General features: G+C 42.2%; 1 protein-coding gene across 1 annotated transcript; it reads right to left on the bottom strand.

The window, feature by feature from the left end:
* Positions 1-25: 25 nt before the first annotated feature.
* Positions 26-10,356, bottom strand: ECHDC3 (enoyl-CoA hydratase domain containing 3). The gene is made up of 5 exons (XM_026119310.2): positions 10,163-10,356; positions 9,601-9,722; positions 6,958-7,055; positions 3,916-4,116; positions 26-2,334 (listed from the first exon to the last, which is right to left on the bottom strand). Exons 1-5 carry the CDS (start codon positions 10,300-10,302, stop codon positions 2,005-2,007), a joined length of 891 nt encoding a protein of 296 aa, XP_025975095.1. The 5' UTR covers positions 10,303-10,356; the 3' UTR covers positions 26-2,004.
* Positions 10,357-22,412: the final 12,056 nt, after the last annotated feature.

Raw genomic sequence — 22,412 nt, 5'->3', positions numbered from 1 at the left:
GCGTAGGAAGGATGAGCCCTGGAGATAACTATCCCAGATCTTTATTGGGTACTTAGTTCACTCCAGAGGAGAACTGAGGAATGAGCTGACACACATACAAACAGGAAACCAAGACACAGGAGCAAACATACTTTAAAAAAATCCCTCTTGATGCATGATACCTTCACATTGTGAGTTTTAGTAGCTCTAAGTAGGATTCATCTGACCTAACTTAAGACATCTAAGTCTGAGCTAAGCACTTTCATCTACTTTTACTGTCAATGAAGAGAAAAAGGGATATCCATCCAGTGATTCATCTGATCTTTCTTAGATGCCTATTTAAGGATGAAATGGATGAGCCTTTATGATTGGACTATGTAGAACCTCCGCAAAAACCATCTTTGCTGAAATGCCTTCCCATGGTGATCCCCATGGATTGATACAGAGGCCCATATTCTTCAGTATCTTCATTGATAATACCCTCAGCAAATTTGCAGACGATACTAAATTGGGGGAATGTCTGACATACTGAATGGCCCAGCTTCGATCAAGAAGGACCTGCATAAGCTAAGGAGAAATGCAAGGTTCTGCACCTGGGGCAGAACAACCCCATGCACCAGTACAGGCTGGGAACCAACTGGCTGAGTGGCAGTCCTGCTGAGAAGTGAAACGGGGTTACAGTGGATGCCAAACTGAACATGAGCCAACAGTGCACTCTCATCACAAATAAGGCAAAATGCATCCTGAGCAATACTGACTGGCTGAAAGTGCCCAGCAGATCTGAAGGAATTTTTTTATTCCCCCTGCTCAGCACCGGTGAGGCCATATTTGGAATAGTGTCAGTTTGGGTACATCAAGTGCAAAAGGGATGTTCAGAAACTGGAAAGGGTCCAGTGGAGAACTACCTAGATGGTAACCTAGAGAACATGACCTCCAAAGAGAGCTGAGCGACTTCTCTAGTCCAGCATAAAGGAGTCTAAGGCTGGTCTAACAGCAGCCTGTGACTACTTGAAGAGCAGTTACAAAGAGGATGGAGATGAAATTTTCTTAGTAATGGTAGATAATGTAACAAGGATTAATGGCCAAACCCTGATGTTTCAGAGGCTCAGACCGCCCATTAAGAAAAAAGCTTTTCCACCAGGAGTGTTGCACAGCACTGGAACAGTTTACCCAGAGGGGCAGTGGAATCCCCTCCTTGGAGGTTGTCACGACCTCAAACCTGTGACTGACCTATTCCAGTACTGGTAGAAGTCCTGCTTTGAGCACGAGGCTGGACTTTCCAGCCATTGTGCCTTTGATTCTGTGATAAACTGAAGACATATCTTGAAAGTTATGGCTCAGTCCAAACACTACCAGGTGAGATTCTCTGCTGAAGCCTACAGGCAGTGGCTTTTGCAGTGTGCCCTTTGCAATACTGAACTCCCCAAGCCATGCTCGGCCTCACTGGAGTCACCAGCAAAATTCTGTAGAGCTGGAACAGGCAGAGACTAGTTTGAACTGAAAGGGAAAAAAACAGCATTTGCTGCGGGAGACAAATGAATAGTACATAAGGTTCATAAACAGATACATTCTAATGGAGAAATGGGCTTCACTTGTAGGCTTTTGTCTGTATCATACTGCACAGCATTAACAGTGGAATCAGTTACGATATATTTGTGTGCAACTGTCCTCTCTAGAATTAATCCAAACCCTTTATTTCTCCATTAATAACAAAAAATGGAAATTCTCATCTAGAACTAGGGGGACAGGTACTGAACAGGGTGGTCTGAGCACTCTTCTGATCCCTGTGATGCCCTAAGTAATCTGGAACATACCAAACTTATTATTAGATGAGTTTCACTGCTAAAAAGGCCCATTTGGTTTGATTTATTTTTTTAATTTATTATATACTTAATAAGAATTTATTGTGGCTTTGGCATAGATAAGAAGAGAAGTTTTACTTTCAATAACAGCAAAAGTATAGTTCCCAAAGGCAACTACATGGAGAATTATGAAGTGCAGCTAAGCTTAGCTTAGCAACAGGATTCATTTCTTCTTGTCCAGCGAATGTGACCAGACAGGCTTACGTTTCTGAATAAAAGCTTCAATACCTTCCTGCCCATCTCTCAAAGTCAAATTGTCTACCATGACCTGGGCAGTCATTTTATAAGCAGTATCAAGGTCCTGTGTCATCTGTCTGTAAAAGGTGGCTTTCCCCAATGCCAGGACAGACTTGCTGCTTTTGCATATCTTGTGAGAGATTTTCATGGTCTCTTCTTCTAGCTTGTCTTCCGGTACCACCTTGCTGACAAGCCCGTGCATTAATGCTTCTTGGGCAGAAAGAGGCTCACCCGTGAAAAGCATCTCTAATGCCACCTGAACAAGAAAAAAAAATATTAAGAACATTCAGCTTCGTTATTGCTTTGGTTTGTTTGTGGAATTTCAGCTTCCTTCAAGTACAACTTGCTGTTTTGGCAAATGTAAGGTTCAAATTTTTTGGCCTTTGAAACTGCCAAGGAAATGTGAGGAGGTTTCTACAAGAGAAGGACTGGGTCTAGAGTGGGCCTTTTTTCAGAACTGCTGTCCTAGGCTGATGCATCTGGGTTTCTCTTCAAAAGCTCAGAACCTCTAGTGATTGCAGTACGAATCAAGAGAGATGTGGATACTAAGTCAAATAACTAAGTATCCATGACTTAGTATCACTAAGTCAAATGATTGAATTCAGTATTTTAAACAGAGTATAATAGTAAATAACAAAGACTTCCTAAGTCAATACATAGATTTGAAAATATCTGTCTTAGTTTAAGTTTGGTCTGGGTGTTTTTAAGAACACCCCTCTTATAATTGTACCTACCCCATTCTCCTATTGCTTCCAGCATCCTATACTTGAGGTTCCAGATTAAAATATCCAAATACTCAGCTGACTACTTGATGCTATACATACACTGAGAAGTTTTTTCCATGACTCCAGATGCAATTGGCTAATACCATGAATTGTAAGACTCGATTATCCTTATTAGCATCTTTGCTGTGTTAGCTACAGACAATCATCTTGGCAATATTTCATTTGATAAGAGGTAAAATCACTAATTCTGAGAATTGCAGGAAAATTTCTTGCTTCTCTGAAAAGTAGCACAGAGAAAAGTATACACTACACATTTTAAAAAGATAATTGTAAAATCAGAAATACTAATTCAGGAACAGCTATAACTGTACAGTCTAGCACACTTTTTTAAAAACACAAACAGGCTACGTTTGAACTTGATGACATTATTGATAGGAAATTACAGTTAAAGCTTTTATCCAGCAATTGGATCTGCGCAGTAAGTCCTTGCATCTCAGCAGTGCCCTGCTGGCCTTGAAGAACATGAGTCTGGCCACATGAATCTAACTGGATCAGAACTTAAAATTTCATTTCTCAGTCCAAGCTTTACAGATCATACTATTGTTTATGCGGTGAGAGATGTGTAGTCACAATCAGTAGGAAATAAAGCAGGAGGGAGGTATATGAGGGTTTTAGATACTATTTAAAGCATCTTGATCTAAACTCAGGCAGAGCATGCTGACAATGAAATGTCACTGCCTGGCAAGAATTGATACCTCAGTGGGACTGATATCCTGAGTTTGCAGGGGTTTCTCATCAGGAGGAGAACATCTTTCTTTGTCTAAAGCACAGAGTTGTCTGTTGGAAAGGAAAGGGGTTGCTGTGCTGGTGTGCTGCTGGTGTGAGTCCCTGCTGGTTGAAATCAGAATGGTAGGAAGCTGCTTTCCCTGAACAGAGGTCATCCCTTTTTTCACTTCTTCCCAGTCCACAGAATTTGTTCTGAATATGTCTTTGGCAATGGAGTATTTTGAATGTTCTACTGCAGAAAATGAAGCTTAGGTAATGGAATTAAAACTCCTAATAGGATCCTACTTCTTGCAAAACTGCAAAGAATAACTGGGAAGGAAGCCTACCTTTCTTGGAAGAGATCTGCCCAAGGCCACACCTGGTGTGGAGCAAAACAGCCCGATGTTTACTCCAGGAGTAGCAAATTGGGATTTCTCACTTGCCACTGCAATGTCACAGCTTGCCACTAGCTGGCAGCCTGCTGCTGTAGCCAAGCCGTTTACTTTGGCAATCACAGGTACTGGAAGTTTCTGGATTAAAGTCATAACCTATATGCAGAAAAGAAAGAGGTCAGTTAGCCACTGAAGTTTAAGCACTGGATGTTCTAAAACTTGCAGCTGCTTTGCATGCTTGATGTCACTGCTCCTATTTCCTAGCTTTATCAATTGGAGTTTATGAAAGATGTAAGCTCTCCCTGCAAAACCTGTCTCAGTCTGCTTTAACGCACAAAAACAGTGTTGGCCCAGTAGATGCACAGCTGTGCTTATGTAGTGTTGGTTAGTCCTGTAGCTCCAATGGAAATGGAAAGCACAGAATGAACAGCAGAGACACCGGTATTAGATCTGCGTGGAGCTTGGGTGCTGCCGGCTGAGGTAAGATGGGTATCTGAGACAAACCATTCCCACCTTCATTACCACCTGTAGTGGAAAACTGACTGTGTAATAAAAGTCTCTGTGGCAAGGAACTGTGTACAGCATGTTGCATCTTCTGAGGCTGGATAGCCAGCTTTTAGATAGCGGAAGTTAAGAGAAATGAATTTGCCTAACTTTTCTAACTCAGTTTCTTTCATAAAGTGGAGATCAAACGCACCTAATTTTAATGCGTGCAGATACAGAATGCTATTTAACTGATTACTGTCATTACCTGGATTAAAGAATTGTGCTTATATTAGCACAGTGGAGCAAGGTAACAAGTTTTCATTTGCTAATTCATTTTCTCCACAGAAAGCCTAGCAAGTTTTACATCCCTTAGGTAAAATTACCTAAATTCAGTTTTGAATATGGCCAGCCTTTGTCTCAGTTTTTCTGTCTTTGTTTGAAAACAATTTTCCGTGTGTCTTGAAAAGCAAACAAGAAATGAACAAAAGCATATGCATGCGTGCAGAGAAATGCAGAGAGAGTACTCTTTGTGGTTTTAAAAATTTTAAGTCAAATGCTTCTTTAAAAAATCCCTGGTACTTACGGTTTTGTTTTTGAAAAGTCTCTGGAAAAGTGATATTCACACCTGTCTCAGACTTCTGTGTGGAGGGCACTTAGTTCTTGGATACGGCATTATATAGTATTGCTAGCTTTGTCATACACACGGCAAATCAGAGGCATAGGCACCTGAGATAACCTGCCCTAGATTACCAGTCACAGACAGACATGAAAGCCAAGCTTCCTGAATACCAGTCCAATGCTCTGGACCCACTAGTCCACAATGTTGTGGGCATGTCATTTAGGATAGGATCCATTCTACTTAACTTAGGTATCTAAATTTAGAAAGACAAACTCCCCTTTCTGGAAGTCTTCAAAAGTACCTGTCTTTCTCTACAGACCAAAAAGCAAAGTCAATTACTTTACCAGACAACTAAAATGTAGATATGCTAGGATCCTACATAAAGCCTAAATTAATTTCTGTATTTCTGTTTGTCCATAAAGTGTCATTACTATTTATCATAAGACCTTCCTACAAAGGAATAACACTGAGTTGTGATTTATGAGAAAAATTCAAATCCCTTTAGGATTCTCAGGTAGGAAATGTAACCAAAATTACCATCATCCTCATCAGAAAAGGGATTACATCAAATGCCATTTCATCTCTAACATTTCATTTCTTCTTTGCCAATTTCATGGTCTCAGGAATATTTATCTGAAATGTGGTACCTCATTTTTTATTTATAATGATGGCTTCCTTACTAAATTTACTGTACAGTAGGGCACTATTCTCACACAGAAACATTTAACTCTACACACTGATATTCCATTATTTTTTGCTTTTTTTCCTTTATTAAATCAAAACCTAGCTTGCTATACTAGCCATTAATCTTGCATATAGCCCCAATGCTAGAAATATATAAGGGATGATTCAAATTCCTTTGGTTCTTAAAGTAAGAAATTTACAAACCCTTGATTTCATGCTACATGGAATAAATTGTACGTTTCTTCTGTCTGATCCTTCCTATTCTGTGACCCAGAAACTATATGGTTCAGTTTTCCACTGACAGCATTGTAGTATGCTGCCCATAAAGAGATAGGCACAAATGTGGCTGAATGACAAATTAGTCCTGTCATCAGAAGGGAGCAAAGGTCTCAATTTAATATTAATTTTGTGGTTACAGGGAATTATAAGTGAGAAATACAGGCAAAGCTGCATGGATTATTGCTCCATATTACACTAAAGGGCCTTCAGTGGTAACTTTCACAGATAGCTTTTAGAGCATTTGTTAAATATGAATGAAGGGAGCTTGACAGTGTGCACAGAGATCATTATTTCTATTGGAGGAACTAGAAAAAAAAGTCTAAAATTATTTTTTGTAGTCACACTGAGCAGGATTAGGGGTCAAATTCTAGTGCCATTACAAAGGGCTTTTTGCCATTCTCTCCAAAGGCTCCCAGATTCACTTTAACTTCCTGACTTCCAGGGCTGTGCACCTGCAACAAGAACTGGTGTGTTCTGCTGACCAGCCAACCAGAAAGTCACATTGTGCTACCTGATGTTTCAGCTGGTCTTGAGTTGTTAGCTAGATGCTGGCAAGGAATATTAGATCACAAGTGGTACGAAGTTTGATAATCCTGTATTTTTAGGAAAGACACCACACAAATACTCAGCTGTACAGAACCTCAGCCAAAGTAAGGTACATGCAATGACTGTACCCCTTCTACAACACCTATACATTGGCATTCCTAGCACTTTTATTTGCACATAGAGAAAGAAAAGAAAGAAAGAGAGAAAACATAATTTGACTAAGATCAGTTATTAAAATGGTAGAACAGCAAACAACAGGGAATCTAGAGCAACAGCCTGTGCTCCAGCCAGCAGATGACCAATGTTGTCCCTACTTTAACCAATTTCATTGCTTGCTCTTAATACCAAACAAAAGGGGTTGGCATTTGTAAAGAACTGCTTACCTCTGCACAAAGTTCAAATACTTTGGAATGATGCTTCACATCTTCTTCACATGAGAGTTCCCTTAAATCGTGACCAGAACAAAATACGGGTCCTTCAGCTGTAAAGAATTTCATGAAATGGAGGTTAAAAAAAAAAAATAAATTGTCAATCTGAATTACTTTAGAAACCAGAGGTAGTGGCAATATCAATGCCCTACTTGTTAAAGGTATAGAGTTGTCAATGGTAAAAAGGAGGAGCCAGGGAGGGATGGGAGAATTTTACATGGAGTTCCTAAATACTGCATTCTGACTTTTATAGTAATTTTTAATTGCCATTATGAAACATTTAACCACACTAACACCAATAAACATTTTTAGAGGCCTAGTTTGTCTTCCATTCCAAGTTAACTTGGTTAAAAATAAGGCACTTTGCACCCCTGAGGCCAGTTTTTCATAAGATACTATGCTAAACTGTTTCTTGGCACAATGTAAACTAGTTAGCTGGAGCGAGGAGGGACTGCTCTGCTTTCAGACTAACTACAGTTATTCCCTGTTTAGCTAGTGCTCTGCATTCAAAATTAATGATTAACTTCTCCTAAGTAAACGTCACGATTTCAGTGTCAGGGTGTTCAAGGCAACAACGGACAATAAGGTCTTTTGGCTACAGGACAGTCAGAAAGGGTGCGGGGGCCTCTGTTCCTCCACTGCTCAAACCATCATCTAGGGAATTGCATATAGTTCCAGCTTTTGTTGACTTTGCTGATTATGGTTCTGCTGCTGGACAGATGCACAGACATCTCTTAAGTGCTGGAAACTTAGGCTTCTCCAGGGGTTGGGCAGGAACAGAGTAGAATTCTATCAGCCTAAGTTTTGGATTTGCTTGTCTGAAATGGCAGCATAGATCAAAACCCCATTTGTAGATACACTACCTCCACAACAGTGTTCCTCTCTCATAAGGATATCTGCTGTAAGAATAAACTGATCTGAGGCTTTTGAAACCTTCAGAGCTTTTTAGACATTTATATGGACATGATACTTACAACTACGACGACTGTGCAGACACAACCTTACTTATGCATTTGTTTCTTATAGACCAGATTGCTGTAACACTAATGTAACATCTAGAAATAACCACACACCTAACATCAACTTGTTGGATCAGCAACACATTATCTGAAAACTAATCACATCTGTTTACGCCTCATTAAAGAAGAATCCACTGCAAGGTCTGTGTCAAAGATTCAAAGCATCCCCTGACAAGTCTTAAATTTTATTTAGAGGTCTTCTTCTGCACTTTCCACTCAGCAGTGGAATGGCAAATCAACAGGAATGTACAATTTATTTTTAATTAAAATTAAAACAAGAAAACAAATCAAACTGCACTTCCAAACCGTTGTACTCCCAAATAAGAATCTGCAATGTCTCATACGATTTGTTACTGCTCTTTGAAATTTTGAATGTATGTATTTATTTCTTCTGTACATTTAACCATCCATTCTTGGAAAAAAAGAAAGCTTGAAAATAGAGGAAATAGGTTCTTCATAATAAGGGGTCTAACCTGTGGAACTTATTCTTCCAAGAGCTGGAAGTGGACAATAGATTTTCAGACTTAAGGGGAAAACTCACCTCTGTGAAGTTAACATACTTCTGTTCTCATGTGCATGCACTTACGCATGTGTGCACAGTGTTTCCCTCTCAGTACAGGAAACTACAGCATTCTAAATTAGTCAAGCTCCTAGATGTTCAAAAGGGGGAAAAAAGATTATCTTAAAATATCACAGGAAAAAAGATAGCTTAAGAACAGCTCAACGTCTATTATATTTAAAAACTCTACAGATAAATACCTTACTGGAAGAAATCTATAATAGGCTCTGACAGATAATGTTCTACATCTGCAGGTCATCGGTGACTGCAGTATCAGTATTATGGTCTCTCCTTTGCTGGAGAGTTTTAAAAACAGTTTTGACAAGCCGCTGGCAAAGGTAACATAGGATGATCCTATGATTAGAGCAGGTTTAGACTAGGAGAACAGACCACATGATTTGAAGAAACCTTTTATGCCTTGTTTATTGTGATCACACAATCCCGCCACTGAAGCCAACAAAAGTGATAGAAGCTCAGCCTGTTTTTTTACACACACACACACAAAAATGAATTAGAAATGTTTCTTCTGTAATTTGACCACCATTAGAACCTTTCTTTTATTCTGTTTAAACTGTCTTTTATATATAGTTTTAAAACCAATTATTTCATCGACTGATTGTTTAACAAAAGAAAAAAGAAAGCTTCTGTGCACATACTGTGTAACCTGACTGAGCTACTAACATTTTGAAAAGGGTTTCTAGCTTCTTGTTAGCAATGTTAATGGTCAACAAAAATAAAAAGTCAATTGTTAATGTCATGTTCAAGAATGAGGAAGCAAGTATTCGAAGGTGGGATGAATACAAAAGAACGGCATGAAAGCAAAGTCTGAGCGGAGAAGGCACAAATGAGACACCTTTTATGTTCCTGGCTACTTGTAAAGAAAATAAAATGCAAGTCCCTCCCTGTTCTATTTACTATAATTGTGTGATACATTTAGCTTTAAACTTTGTATTATCTGGTTTCTTCTTCCTCCCTCTGTCCCCCGTGTTCTCCTGCACCTGCCTCAGCTCCAGGAAATACCTGAAATGATGATGACTCTGAGCTCTTTGCTTTTGCTGTCGTGCAGGAGGTCCTCGCGAAGCGCCTGCAGCATGGACAGCGACAGAGCGTTTCTCTTCTTTGGGTTGTTCAAGACAATGTCTCTGTCAAAATAAAAAGAGCGTTGCTATAAAAACCGCCCTCACAGCCTCAGCGAAAGTAAGGATGAACTCCTGACACTGATAAAACGTGTTTGTGTTTCACAGTCCTGCGAAGCTTTGGATGGCGCTGGAGGCCTTGTCACCGATGAATGCAGTGAACGCCTGGCCTCCGCTTCTGTTAGCTTTTGCCCCCCAGAAACCGTTTCTGGGCAGTTTGTCACAGCAGCGCTGTCCTGCTGCCCCGCTGCCTCGGCGGGGAAGGCAAAAGTGGGGGGGACGCGCTGGGAGGCCCCGGAGAGGCCCCAGGCGCGGCGGCGGCGGCCGCTGCGGGAGGGAACTGGCGCTGCCACCGCCCCCGCCGCCATTTCCCGCCGCGGTCCCCGGCCCCCTCCGCCGCCCCCCGGCGCAGCGGAGCCCGCTCCCCTCCCCCGGGGCCCGCTCACCGGACGCCGTCCGCCTGCCGCCTGGCGGTGAGCTTCTCCGCCGCCGGCGGCCGCCCGGCTCCCGCGGCGACGCTACCACAGGCCGCGGCGCAGCGGCCGGTAACGGCGCCCCGCAGCCGCCACAGGCGGGCGGCGGCCATGGCTGGCGGGGCGGCGCCTTGAGGCGGCGGCTCCGCGGCCGTTGGCGCCTCCCGCGGCCGTTGGCGCCCCCCGCGCCGCCCCTTGGCCCGCGTCGAGCCTCGGCCGTGTCGTCGGTCTAAAAGTCTGAGGAAAGTTTTCGGCGGATGGAGGCCGGTGCCCGCTCGGCTGTCCCGCCCAAGCACCGGCTCTCCGCAGCGTGCCGACTGTCGGAATAGCAAAGGAAGAAAAAACGCAAAGTGCGGGAAATTCAGGGAAACGAAACGTGTGGAAGCGCCTAAATAAATTCCACGCGTGTGCTGAGGAATAGTTTTTCTACGTTTTACGATACACAGTTCATTCCAGCCTTCACCACTGAATCTTGCATGTAAAGATGTTGGAGAAGGACATTTCTACCGCGTTTCCGTGTGCTGCATGTGGCAATCGCTCCCTGTTCGAAACCGAGGGCGGCAGGAAAAAGAAGCTAATCCCTCCCAAACTGGCCTGCACCTTACTGACAAAACCAGGAGCGTCATCCGTTTGCCCCATCTGGATTTTACTGAGCGTTTGCGCTTCTGACTGCAGGGCAGAGATTCGGACTGAGAGAACCTGCCGGTGGCACGGAGTTGGGGTGCACCACCAGCACAGAGGACGACGGTATTACATGGAAAGAATGACATCGCTTTGAGGCCTAGCGTGATCGACAGGGGATGAAATTCAGTACTCGAAATTCAGGGTCATATATTTAGGAACTAATAACAACATCAGCAACTATTTGGTGAGATCTCATTACCTGGAAATGATCCTGGAGCAGCACTTAGGTATTCTAGTTGGTTCCACATAGTTGCTCTGTCATCCATATGATGCATCAAAAAACCCCCCCACAAATGTGATTTTAAGAGATAGGAGTGAATGTATTTTAGGGACATCCAGGTGAAGGTACATCCATACCATCCGTAGCTCACCTGGATTATTGTGTATGCTTCTGGTCATCCATGTTCAAGAAGCCAGACATGAAGAGAGAACAGCTGCAGAGTGCAATGGAGACCCTCCATTACGATAGGCGAGAGTGCTGGTCCTCGAGTCTAGCAAAATAAAGATCAAAGAAATTATGACTGATGTTTCCAGAGGACAGGCATTTTATAATTGGAAAAGGCAAAAATCTATGTAAGATGGAGAATTATGCTGGCACTGGAGTAAATGAGTATAAACTGAACATTAACATATTTGAGCCAGAAATTAGGAAGCAGAATTGCAGCCATCAGAGCAGTGAGGCTGTAACAGCCTTATAATGGAAGTCACATGGATAAAATCTGGCTATTTTAAGCTGGAGCTCAAGAAGCTTCTAAAAGGGATTATATGATGTCTTGCCTAGGATACCTGCGGGCTGGATCTGGGGAGGTGGCTCTCTCTCTTGTCTGTGTTTTTATAAGGCCCCAGAGCTCTGCTTTGCTACCTCCCGGCACCCTGCATAGTGAATCTTTCCAGTTTGAGAGATGCACAACTGTCTGCACACCCTGATCATTTAAAACATTGTTCTTCCAGATAATTTCACTTTTCAGTATCACCTCTCAGGCTTCTTTCATTCTTTTCTTCTCTGTTTACTCACACGAGTGATCTCTTCTCTCCGCTGGCATCTGGCTCAGGCAGTCTTCTGGGAAAGAAGCAGCTGTGTCAATGAGGTACCTAGCAAACAGTCTCATCTGCCACGAGATGCTGATGGGCCTAAAGACCAAGAGGCAGTGTTCAAGGGATGCCCCTGAAATGATTCCCTGCTCTTCCCTCATCACACCTCCTCATCACACATCATTGCCTAAATGCCAGAGGAAGATATTAGTAAGTCAAGTGGTTTATGCAAATACAAGTTTCCATTGTTTGTACCTCCCTTTTCTGTCAGAGCCCTGCGACCTCAAAATAGGTACATGCATTTACAGCACATATTCTCTGTAAATATGCACCTGTGTTACTACTTCCTTATCTCCCCATTTTTGTGAGCGTGGCTGTAGTCTTGCAAGATACTTCTTGGTTTCCAAAGGTGGATCTGATTTCCACCAGTGGCCTGCAGTTTCTTCTGACTGTAGTAGTAATTGGAGCTTTTCCATTCTCAGCATCAGCTGAGTAGTTCTCATAAAAGAACTAGTGCAATTTTGTGCTTATTAATATATTTACTTATAAAATAGTAACAAGCTTAGTGTGGTGATGCACTTTTTGCTTATTGGTTTTGTATTGCCTAAAACAACAATGATTTGTCTGATCACTGGTTTGTGGCTCTACTGTAATAAAAATAATGGTTTTATGTGCATTCAGTAGGTGTTGAGGGACACTAAGAGCTAAGCCTGGACTGGGCTTTCCCCACTTTCCTGTTTTCCTTTTCTCAAGGTTCTTTGTGCTTCATGGTCATACACTGAAAAGTTTTTTCAAACATTATTTTTAATATGTGGTGGCAAGAATTGCCCATTTAGGAGAAAACTAGATCATTATAAATTGATCACAAGTGGTTTTCAAAGTCTCTGCTTGGCATGGCAAAGGCCAACACACAAAGAACGCAACGCGTGTCCCAGCTCTGGGAGGTGTTTATCATCTCCTCCTCCCCCGATCAGTAACCTCTTTCAGACTGTTCCTCTTGAAGCTGGCCTTGTGAATTACAATCTCTTTTTTTATTTCTTTCAGTTCCTTCTCATTCTTCTTCGACTTGTCCTTTTTCTGTCCATCTCCAATGAAATAATTTTTTTTCAGTCTTCTCCAAATACCTTCTTTTTGATACAAAGTGTTTCCCGCTCCCTGGAAATTCTGTTCTTTTTCACTTTGATTGACAACCTCATGTTTCCTTTCACACCCACCCCCATTACAGACCTCTTTTTGGCTGCAGCTTCCCCTTTGCATTAAAGAGACCTGCTGCTGCCTTCTCTGAGAAAAGTTTTGAAAAGAGTTTTCCAATTTCAGACAGCTTTCCTTTTTATAGCATTTGCTAGCAGCACTGTGGTTATGGCTGAGCTGACATTTCCACTGGAGACTACCAGAAGCCAGGATTGCAAGTACCAGACAGGGCTTTTCTAACCTTTAGTTTTATTTTCTTTTCATATAAAATAAAAAGGCATATGATAAAGGAAACAATGCTACTCCTTTGTTAGGTGATTGCAGAAACTTTTCAAGGTATCACACAGTGCTAGGAATAGATGTTTTGAAATATGTGTGTTTAGCTGTTTTAATGCACGTTGGGGTCCCCATTGTAGCGTTGCTGGATAACACACACAGACAACGACGATGGTGTTAAGGGATGTTATAAGGGCTACCATCTCTGGCAGACTCCGGGACGTGGGAATTCCTCCTGCCCGGCTGCCGGCACCCAGCCTGGTGCGCCTGGAGACCTGGGGGCTTCCCTGGACCAGACGATGGATGTGGCAGCTGCTTTCCCATTTGCAGGTTCAAGCAGTAGCGAGCTGCGCGTGTACACCAGAGCAACACAGCTGCGCACACACGGAGAACACTAACATGGCTGGCTACAGACAGCCACGGCCACAGCGCTGCTTTTGGCAACCCCTATATGTAACACTACAACTCACATAAAAGCTATGTGTAGACAGCCTAGTCCCCTTGCTCCTCTCCGGCTGATCAGGATGGAAGTTCACTAGTGAAAACACATCCTCCCTCTTCAGATTCACAAGCACACGCACATTCACAGATCCCGTCTGATATCCCTGCCCGGACCCTGAGCCCCCCTATCTGCTCTAGGGGCCTCCTGCTTGCTGTCTTGTCCAGCTTGATGCTTGCTAGCGAACAGATGCACCTGCTCACCCACTCGTCTCACAGGCACCCCCACACTCGCGGGTCCCTCGAATGTCAGCACGGGTCCTCCGCCCATCTGACATCCCTGCCAGATCCTGGGCCTCCTACTCACCAGCCAGCCCAGCGTGAAGCTGGCATGCAGGACGCGTGGCCCTGCGCCCCCATCCTGTGCTGGGGGTGGCACTGGGACCCTCACCTGCTCCACTTGCTGGGCCCCTTCCCCACAGTCTGACTCCAGTTGCTGGCCCAAATTCACTCACGCTCGTCTCTCCTGTTGCTGGCACCTTGCCCTTACAGCACTTGCACACAGGGCAGAGGGTTCTGTTTATTGCTTTCCCCTTTGCTTACTACCCTTTTTGCACTGAGGTCTTTGATCAGACAACGTTAATGAAGCAGATGCTCTCACATTCCACATACACTCACAGATAGTATACATTAGCATAGTTATTAGATAACCGTAGATACATTAGATAGTATTCTTTATGAGGCACAGCTATTTATTTATGTATTTATTTCCTTGGCTTTCAGTGAGCCCAGATGGAGCACTGACCTTTTAGGAGTACCTGCTTCGCTCTGATGGTTGGTGGTGGTCAGGAAAGATAGCAGATCCCAGGCAGATGCTGTGGAGATGAGCTGCAATCTAAAACTGCTAACAGGAGGCTGTGTGTGTTCGTGTTTATACACACATATATGTAAATACATAAATATATATACAAAGGCACTTCTGCCTATTAACTGAGATGATCTGATGAAAAATTGGGATTATTTTATGGAGCATGAGGCATATCTCCAGCTGAACTTCACAGAAATTATTTCAGGTGAAACGTACCAACCTGGCATTCCCAGAGGATCTTGTAACCTGATTTCCAAATTGCTGAAGGTGTTCAAATCCCACTGGGAGCCAGAGGGGTTAAGCACCTTCGAAACTCAGCAGAACTCCTTGGCTTAAACTCTGGCCCGGTGCATAGGAGTTGCATGGTGATGGGGAGTGCAGGGCCCTGCTGTTGCACCCAGAAAAAAAGTCAGTCATTTTCCTCCTTTGTGGATTCTGCTAGGAAAGAGCTAGATTAGTGCATGATGATTTCTGTGAGGTGGAAACCTCTGGGACTGCCTAAAGAAAAGGTGAACAAAGATTTTGCATATTTGCTCCTTTTTATCCAAAAGGACTCCCAGCTGAGATTGTCCGTGTAACATTTTCACTGTATCCTTAGATGATTAATATTTTGTATATTGGTATTGAGATAGAAACAGCATAGAAATGTCAGGACAATACTAACTTGGACTGGATTTTCTAAGGGGGAAGCTAAGGGCTCTTTACTGTGCCTCCTCCTGGAATTCATATGGCTTTATTACCTAACTTTCTTTGGGTCTCAGCCTTGTTTTTTCTTTAAAAATACAGTATTCTGATTTATGTTAGTCACAGAAGGACATGCCATGTGTTAGTCCTACCTTTAGAAAAGAGGGGCTCTTTCTAGTTATTCAAAATGAGTTATAGGATTAGCGATGATCAGATTGTCCTACAGGCTTAGTCTCAAAGAGAAAGTGATATTATTTTGATTATTGATTATTCTGCCTAAAGAAAGGATTCAAATGCAGTGTTAACTCTATGACTGCTAGTGACATTTTGATAATAAACTGTTAAGCAGGGGAGGTAGCTCAGCATCTGTCACTCAAGCCAGGCTCAGATTAGGTCCTTACCTGGCAATAGTGCTGCCCCCTGTACTAGGTGCATATAGTGTTCCTTCCGCAAACAAGCCAGCACCCCGTTTAGCTGTGACACAAGGCATAAAGCTGCCGATGTCCTTAAAGCTGTGATGCTCCGATCCTTCTCCCTGTCACTGTGTGGCAGCACTTCTCCATGTAATGAGTGCTACTTATCTTCCCTCCAGCTTGAAGAGCAGGACCTTTTTGTCACTAGACCTCTCCCTGTTCCTCTTTATTTGCTGTTTTTCTCTATTTTCTCCACACTGGGTTTTCATGCTTCATTGTCCCCGCTTCCTTTTAAGGAACTTTCGTTTGAGGTGATTCATGTTTCCCTGGCTTTATTGTTAGATTTTTTGTATGTACTTTCCAATTCTGAGATTCTTAAGATGTGAACAATGATCAGAATTATGAAATATATGGGACACACTAACAGATTTGGAAAAAAGAAGGTATTTGTTGCTATCCTATGTGTAACTATCCTAGGTATCCTATGTAACTTTACGTTCCTAATTTAGATACTCAATCTCACAAGGCTCCCTACTTAATGGAGTGAGAGGTGCGCTAAATGAGACGCCTGCTCCGAATGGCTCTCGAGGCTGCCTGCTTCTCTCTATGGATTACACAGGGAATGGAGGGAAGCAGGTCAGGTGCCTCTAGCCGATGGTGCGAACACCCCCCTCACCCCCGTGAAAGGGTTCAAATGCTGATCGCATCCCAGGGAGCATTTGGAGCTTGCGAGGAGAATGGAGTATCAGCATCCTCTGAGCCTCCTTATCCTCTTACTTTGTATCTCAGGATCCACTTCCAAATGTCAGCGCGTCTCTGCTGCGGTTACATTTAAAACAACTGCTGTGAAAGAAGAGGTAAATTATAGCTGCTAATGGGGGCCAAGAGCAAAAATTTGCCTAAAAACTCTCCATATTTGGGAATATCTGCTCTCACTTGCTTGGCTTTGTGCCAAGTCACTTCTGTAAGCATTTACTCTCTCACCACTGAATTACACCCACTACCCACCTTGTTCTCTCATCTGCTAGTAACTTCTTTTCCAGAGCAAAATATATTCAGTTTTCTGGACTCCTCCAGTTCACCTGCTTCCTGCTCTTTGGCCAGTTTTCAGTTCAGTGTATTCATTCGTTCCTTTTCCTTCCACCCCATGACAACCATCAGGAACATTAAAACTAGCAAAATCATTCATTTATTTTCTTTAGATTGCAACAGACTGCTTGGCCAACAAGCATATCAGAATCTTACAAACGAGTGGGAGTTTTATAGGAAATAGGAGAAACAACAGTACCCTAATAGTGGTGCTTTGTTGCACAAACCCTTCTCCGCCTGCAATCCTACACACCCCACAGTGCCAGAGGGGAGATGGGGGGCATCAACCCGCAGTGGTGAGACATAGCCCTGGCTGTGGGCAGGAGGAAGCAAGAGTTGTATCAGTCTCTCCAGTCTGTTGCAATCCCTGCAATTGGCTCAGCCTGGAACCGCTGCTCTGTTTTTCCTTTTCAAGGCCATACGTGTTACATTTGCTGTGTGTTGGCACTAAGGAAGAGGAGATGGCTTCATTCGACGCAGCTTGCTGGTATTGTGGAGAAACATCCTGTAACTCTCTATGTCAAAGTGCTCGTGGTTCCTGTTTCCAGGCTGAGGAAGTATTAATAAATAATGAGCAAAGAAAATTATTCTGTATTTGGAGACTATTAACCCGCAGATGAAAAGGAACATATTCATGATCTAGGATTTTTTAGTTTTATTTTTGAAGAAAAAAGGTTTGGGGAATTATGATGTCTGGCAGTCACCCAGATCTGTCAAGGCGGTTGGGGAGAGAAGAGATCTTTGGGTCTCTCTTCTCTATCCAGCCATGAGTGTTTGTAAGACAGGTAGATATGTCAGATCTCTGAGAACCGTAACCTGCTGTCAAATGTAGCTGACGTTGGCAGGGAGCTCAGCAGGGGACAAACAGTGTGATCATATTTCCAGGGGAAACTAGGCTAAAATAACCTTCACAATAATGCTACTGTCTCCTCCATTTAAAATTACGCTATCGGTTTCTCGCACTACAGTAACACTACAGTAGACTACAGTGATACTCATCACCATATAATGGTTTTTATTGAGAGCTGAGCTTATTAATACTGGAAGATTCTTAATGTGGTAATGGACTTATCCATTATCAATGAACATTTTAATGAACTAATTACATTAGTGAATTTTTAGAGTTCCATTTATTTGAAACAGTCAATTGACTAATTTATCTTTATTTTCACTTTTTCATTCTACTTGTGCAACCAGCTTGAGCTTGTGCTTCACAAGGCAGCAGGAGAGAATATGCGCATGCCGATTTTCCCCTCTATTCTCGTCAATTAGGAAGTCAAATGCTTCCCTGATTTACATCCTGCTTAATCCCACTAACATTAATTTACCTAAATCTGGATACATGATTTGTTCAATTAGAGCTGTACAGTATGCAAAATATGAGGGTTTGGCTAGGTTTCCTTAAAATAATGTAGTTTAGTATATCCCTTATTTTCTGTTTTAAAACATGGCTACCTGCATTTCTCCATCATGTGCTTAGTCTTGGAGGAGGTCAAACAAGACCATTTCTAGCTACTACTTTATTTCAATTCCACTTTTTTCATTTCTTCTTGTAGGTTAGTGCATGATTTTTGTGCTGTGATTCTTGGCACATTCAGCTCTACAAATATGGGCATCTCAACTGGTATTACTATTCTCAGCAGGAACCTTCAGGGAGATGAACAGCATATATTTGGACGTCTGAGATAAAATGAATCTGTTTATATGAATTAATTGTGGCTGTGAAGTTTTTCAAGTTCTTCGTGTTTTTTAAGAAAACACAAATTTAGCTGTTGACAGTGGCACAAGGTTTCATTTGAATTGCTGAGGACATAAAGGTGTCTGACTTTGCAAATCAGCAATTCTGGTTTTATTTGAAGTTGATGGCAGGATTCTTCCTGACTTCACGGGCACCAGGTTTTCATCAACAGTCTTTCTGGACCTGTTACAGCATTTTTCAAGCACTGAAACTAGTGGCAATTCATGAGAGTTCATGAAGACTTTACTTTTCAATTTTTGGATAGGTAGCGCTAATAAACACTGTGCAATTTCAGAGCCACAACAGTATAAAATGGAATTCAAACAGCACCTTTGTTCCCCAGTGCTCCCAAAATTGCAGAGCAATGTAAGTACATAATTTCCCAGCTTTTTGATAGTAGAAGATAACTACTATTCTTCAGTGCACATTAACATTAATAGTAGTTTAGGTCTAGATCAATCTCTAGAAGGGAAATTACAGGGACATTAGGATGGTGAATCATGTTTATTACACGAGTGCCTAAGGATTGAGAAAATATGAGTTTCTCCCCTTACAAGACACTACTCTCTGCTCCAAAAAAGCCCGGAGAAAAACAGCTTCATATATACATAGAAAGTGATGGTAGCAACATGATAGCAAACATGCAAGTTGCATAGTATTTTGCTGATATGAGACTAGTTATGAGACTATAAATGGGAAGAGAAAGGAAAAGAGATAGAGAGTTTTTGGACTGCGTTAGAATATGAGGAATGGAGTGAGGCTGATAGAAAGATATTTTGAGGGAAAGGGCTGGAATAAACAGCCAGTGAATGTGGGCAAAAGTCAAGCCAAAACTGTAGAAATGTAGAACAGCCCAGAGCCAGGAGTGAGGCTCTTCTGCCTTGGCAGCTGCTCAGTTTGGTTGCTTTTTCCCCATCTGAGAAGTGGTTTCCCCAAAAGTGGGGACTGCTTTCATTTTAGATGTGAGCCAGGACCTCTATAGTTTTTTCTTTCTTTCCGAACTTCCTTTCCAAGAAGACGTAAGGGTTGAAACATGCAGTGTACATGTAGGGAGGTTCGTAGTAACATATTGAAAATATTGGCCCAATTCAAATTTAGGAACTAAAACTAAATTTAGCTGGTATCCATGAGCTAAATAAGAGCATTTCTAATGCTGTTTTAAATTGAATCTGGCTGCTCATAGCTCCACGGATCACCGTGACACAAATATAGAGATCTTCTGATCCCTCCTTATTTCTTCACTACATCAGCTCTGTGCCACCTTAGGATTTATCCTACATGGGGGCAGTTCTCATGTAACATATGGAGCTGCCTGTTTGTTTCTTCCATCTGCTCATATCTCCCGGAGCAGGGATTAGAATTTGTCTTGAAGAATCCCCGTTTTCTTGTACAGCTTCATACTGATTCACCATGGAAAGGGGTTCAGGTATGAGAGAAGTTACACGTTGTGAACCATGTCCTGCTCAGCTCTACACCTACAGCTTCCACTCATTCATAGAAGACGACTGACATGCATCCAAGTGGATCATTTAGTCCCGTTCAGGTTATTGGATCTGCATAACTTGACATTGCTCAGAAATAGTTTTCTGGGTTTTGGAAGCTGGTTATTAGGATTAGGAGTCCCTAACTCTCTGTATAGAGACAGGCTTTTGACGAAGAGTAATTCTCATCTCCATATCCTCAAGCTTGTTGCTCCCCTTCCAGTTAAGCCCAAACTTGACAGCTGGGGCAAAAGAGCTAGTGCCCTTTCTTTGTATAGATAGATACTTTGTACTTGTATTCTGTCCAAAATTCTGAATAAACCAAAAGTTTTTTTTTTAACATAATTTCTTGGACCTAAACAATTCCTGTCCCCCAAAACAAAACAAAACATTGCCTGATCCTGCAAAGAAAGCTGTAAGGAGTGAGATCTTATTTTAATACACTTTTTAAAAGGTAAAATTGCTCTACAAACTTTAGGTTAGCTGATCCAGCCGGGGGGTAGGAGGATGCAGTAGATGAGCCCATCTCAGTGTCCCTTCCAGCTATGTTTTCTATGATAATATGATGGGGATGAGGGTAATTATTGGCAATATCCAGTGTGAACACAGGAGCAGATTTGGAGTGTTGCCTGATTACAAGGTATTTGTCTGACGCTCATCGTGGTTGTATGAGAATGCCTTAATTAGCATTGAAAACATTTAGTTACATAGACGCTCTGGCAAAAACAGATTGTGCTGCTTATGTTTTATAGTGTATTAAGCGCTAAGTATTTAGGCCTACACAGGCACAAAGTGTCATCACCTGACGACACTAGAACCTATAAATCCCTGATTTTCATTTGCAGCAGAAATATCTAGAATCATTAAGATTAACTGTTAATTAAAGTATCAACCATACAGCAGAACAAGGTAAACATTTTCTTCCCAGTAAGAACGAATGATCACGAAGTGTGTTTTACGTACTCAAAAACAGATAATCAGCTTATAATTATGAAGAGAACAAATGATCCTGATCTATTTCTACAAAGGCAGATCCTGTGCTGGCACCTGAACAGCTGAGTAGGAGGTATATATTTAAAGACAAGACACCACACATACAAGGCAGGTTTCCTTTTGGTTCTTATACTGGGTTTATGTTCATTTCTCAATGCTGTTCAGAATATATTTTCCAAACACTTCAGTTCTCTCCATATAGTTCATCAAAGTTATTCAAATACTGGATTATAAACCTGTGTTTCTACAAAGTGGACTGGGAACAGATTCATTTACCTAATGTGCGGGTTAGACTCAGCACGCAGATTAAGACACCTAAATTTAGGTGTCTGCACATAGGTGTTTACATGTGAGCTAGTTGTCATAGCTCCCATTATAGTCAGGGAGGCACCTACATTTGGTTAGCTTAACAGCTCTTGGGATTCACTGAGTATTGATTAGAGCACCACTGTCTTTACACAGTGGGAAAAAGCAGAACTTTAGGCACCTAACTTGCATCTAGGCACTTACTTGAAGACAGGTATTGTTAGGTGTCTTAAACCGCAAAGTGAATCTCATCGCAGCTATTTATAAAATAGATTATAAAATAGGCATCTCAATCTGCACAAGCCCTTATTGAGTAAGTTCCCAGTATAATCAGTGAATAGCTGGTCAGTGGAGGTTAGGGTGTAATTAATCTCACCAAATATAAGTGTTTATTTTATAATGAGGTGATTCATGCCCTAAACTCCTTTGACTAGTTCTGCAGCAACTATAATAGGAGGCTAGACACCTCGCTTACATATAGGCACATACACTATAAACATCTAAGATTGAGATGACGCCTACCCTAGGTGGCTACTAGATGATGAGAGCATCTAGTCTGACTCCCTGCATAAAACAGGCTGCAGAACTGAGCTCAGCGATCTCTGGATAAGCATTCTCCCAGAAAAGGTGGTTAGATATACACTTGCGACCCTACTCTTGCCCAGAAACTCTGCACTTACCAGCCTTTTCTATGCTCTTTTACAAAGCCTGGACAGAGAGAAAAAAGGGTCCCTTTCTGCATGACTGGGGGGTCCGCAAGGATTCCTTCTTCCCATGGGAAGCAGTTGAGAGGTGACAGATGCGGGACAGTTGACATGATTATGCCTTTGTATCTCAAGGCAGATGTTCCAGAACAAAATTATCATGAAAAGGCTGATGCAGCTTGTGTGACAGATTTTCATTATTGTATGAAAAGTCCAGGATGTATTTTAAGTGACAAATTTTGTGTCATTTAATTAACTGGTACAATGGATACGTTGGCCCTGTCAGAGAATACTTCTAAGCTCTTTGTACTAATTTCATTTGAGAG

The sequence above is a fragment of the Dromaius novaehollandiae genome, chromosome 1 (genome assembly GCF_036370855.1).
Source record: "Dromaius novaehollandiae isolate bDroNov1 chromosome 1, bDroNov1.hap1, whole genome shotgun sequence".
NCBI lineage: Eukaryota > Metazoa > Chordata > Aves > Casuariiformes > Dromaiidae > Dromaius > Dromaius novaehollandiae.
Note: the sequence above shows the minus strand (reverse complement) of the source record. Positions and strands in the feature narration are given on the sequence as shown.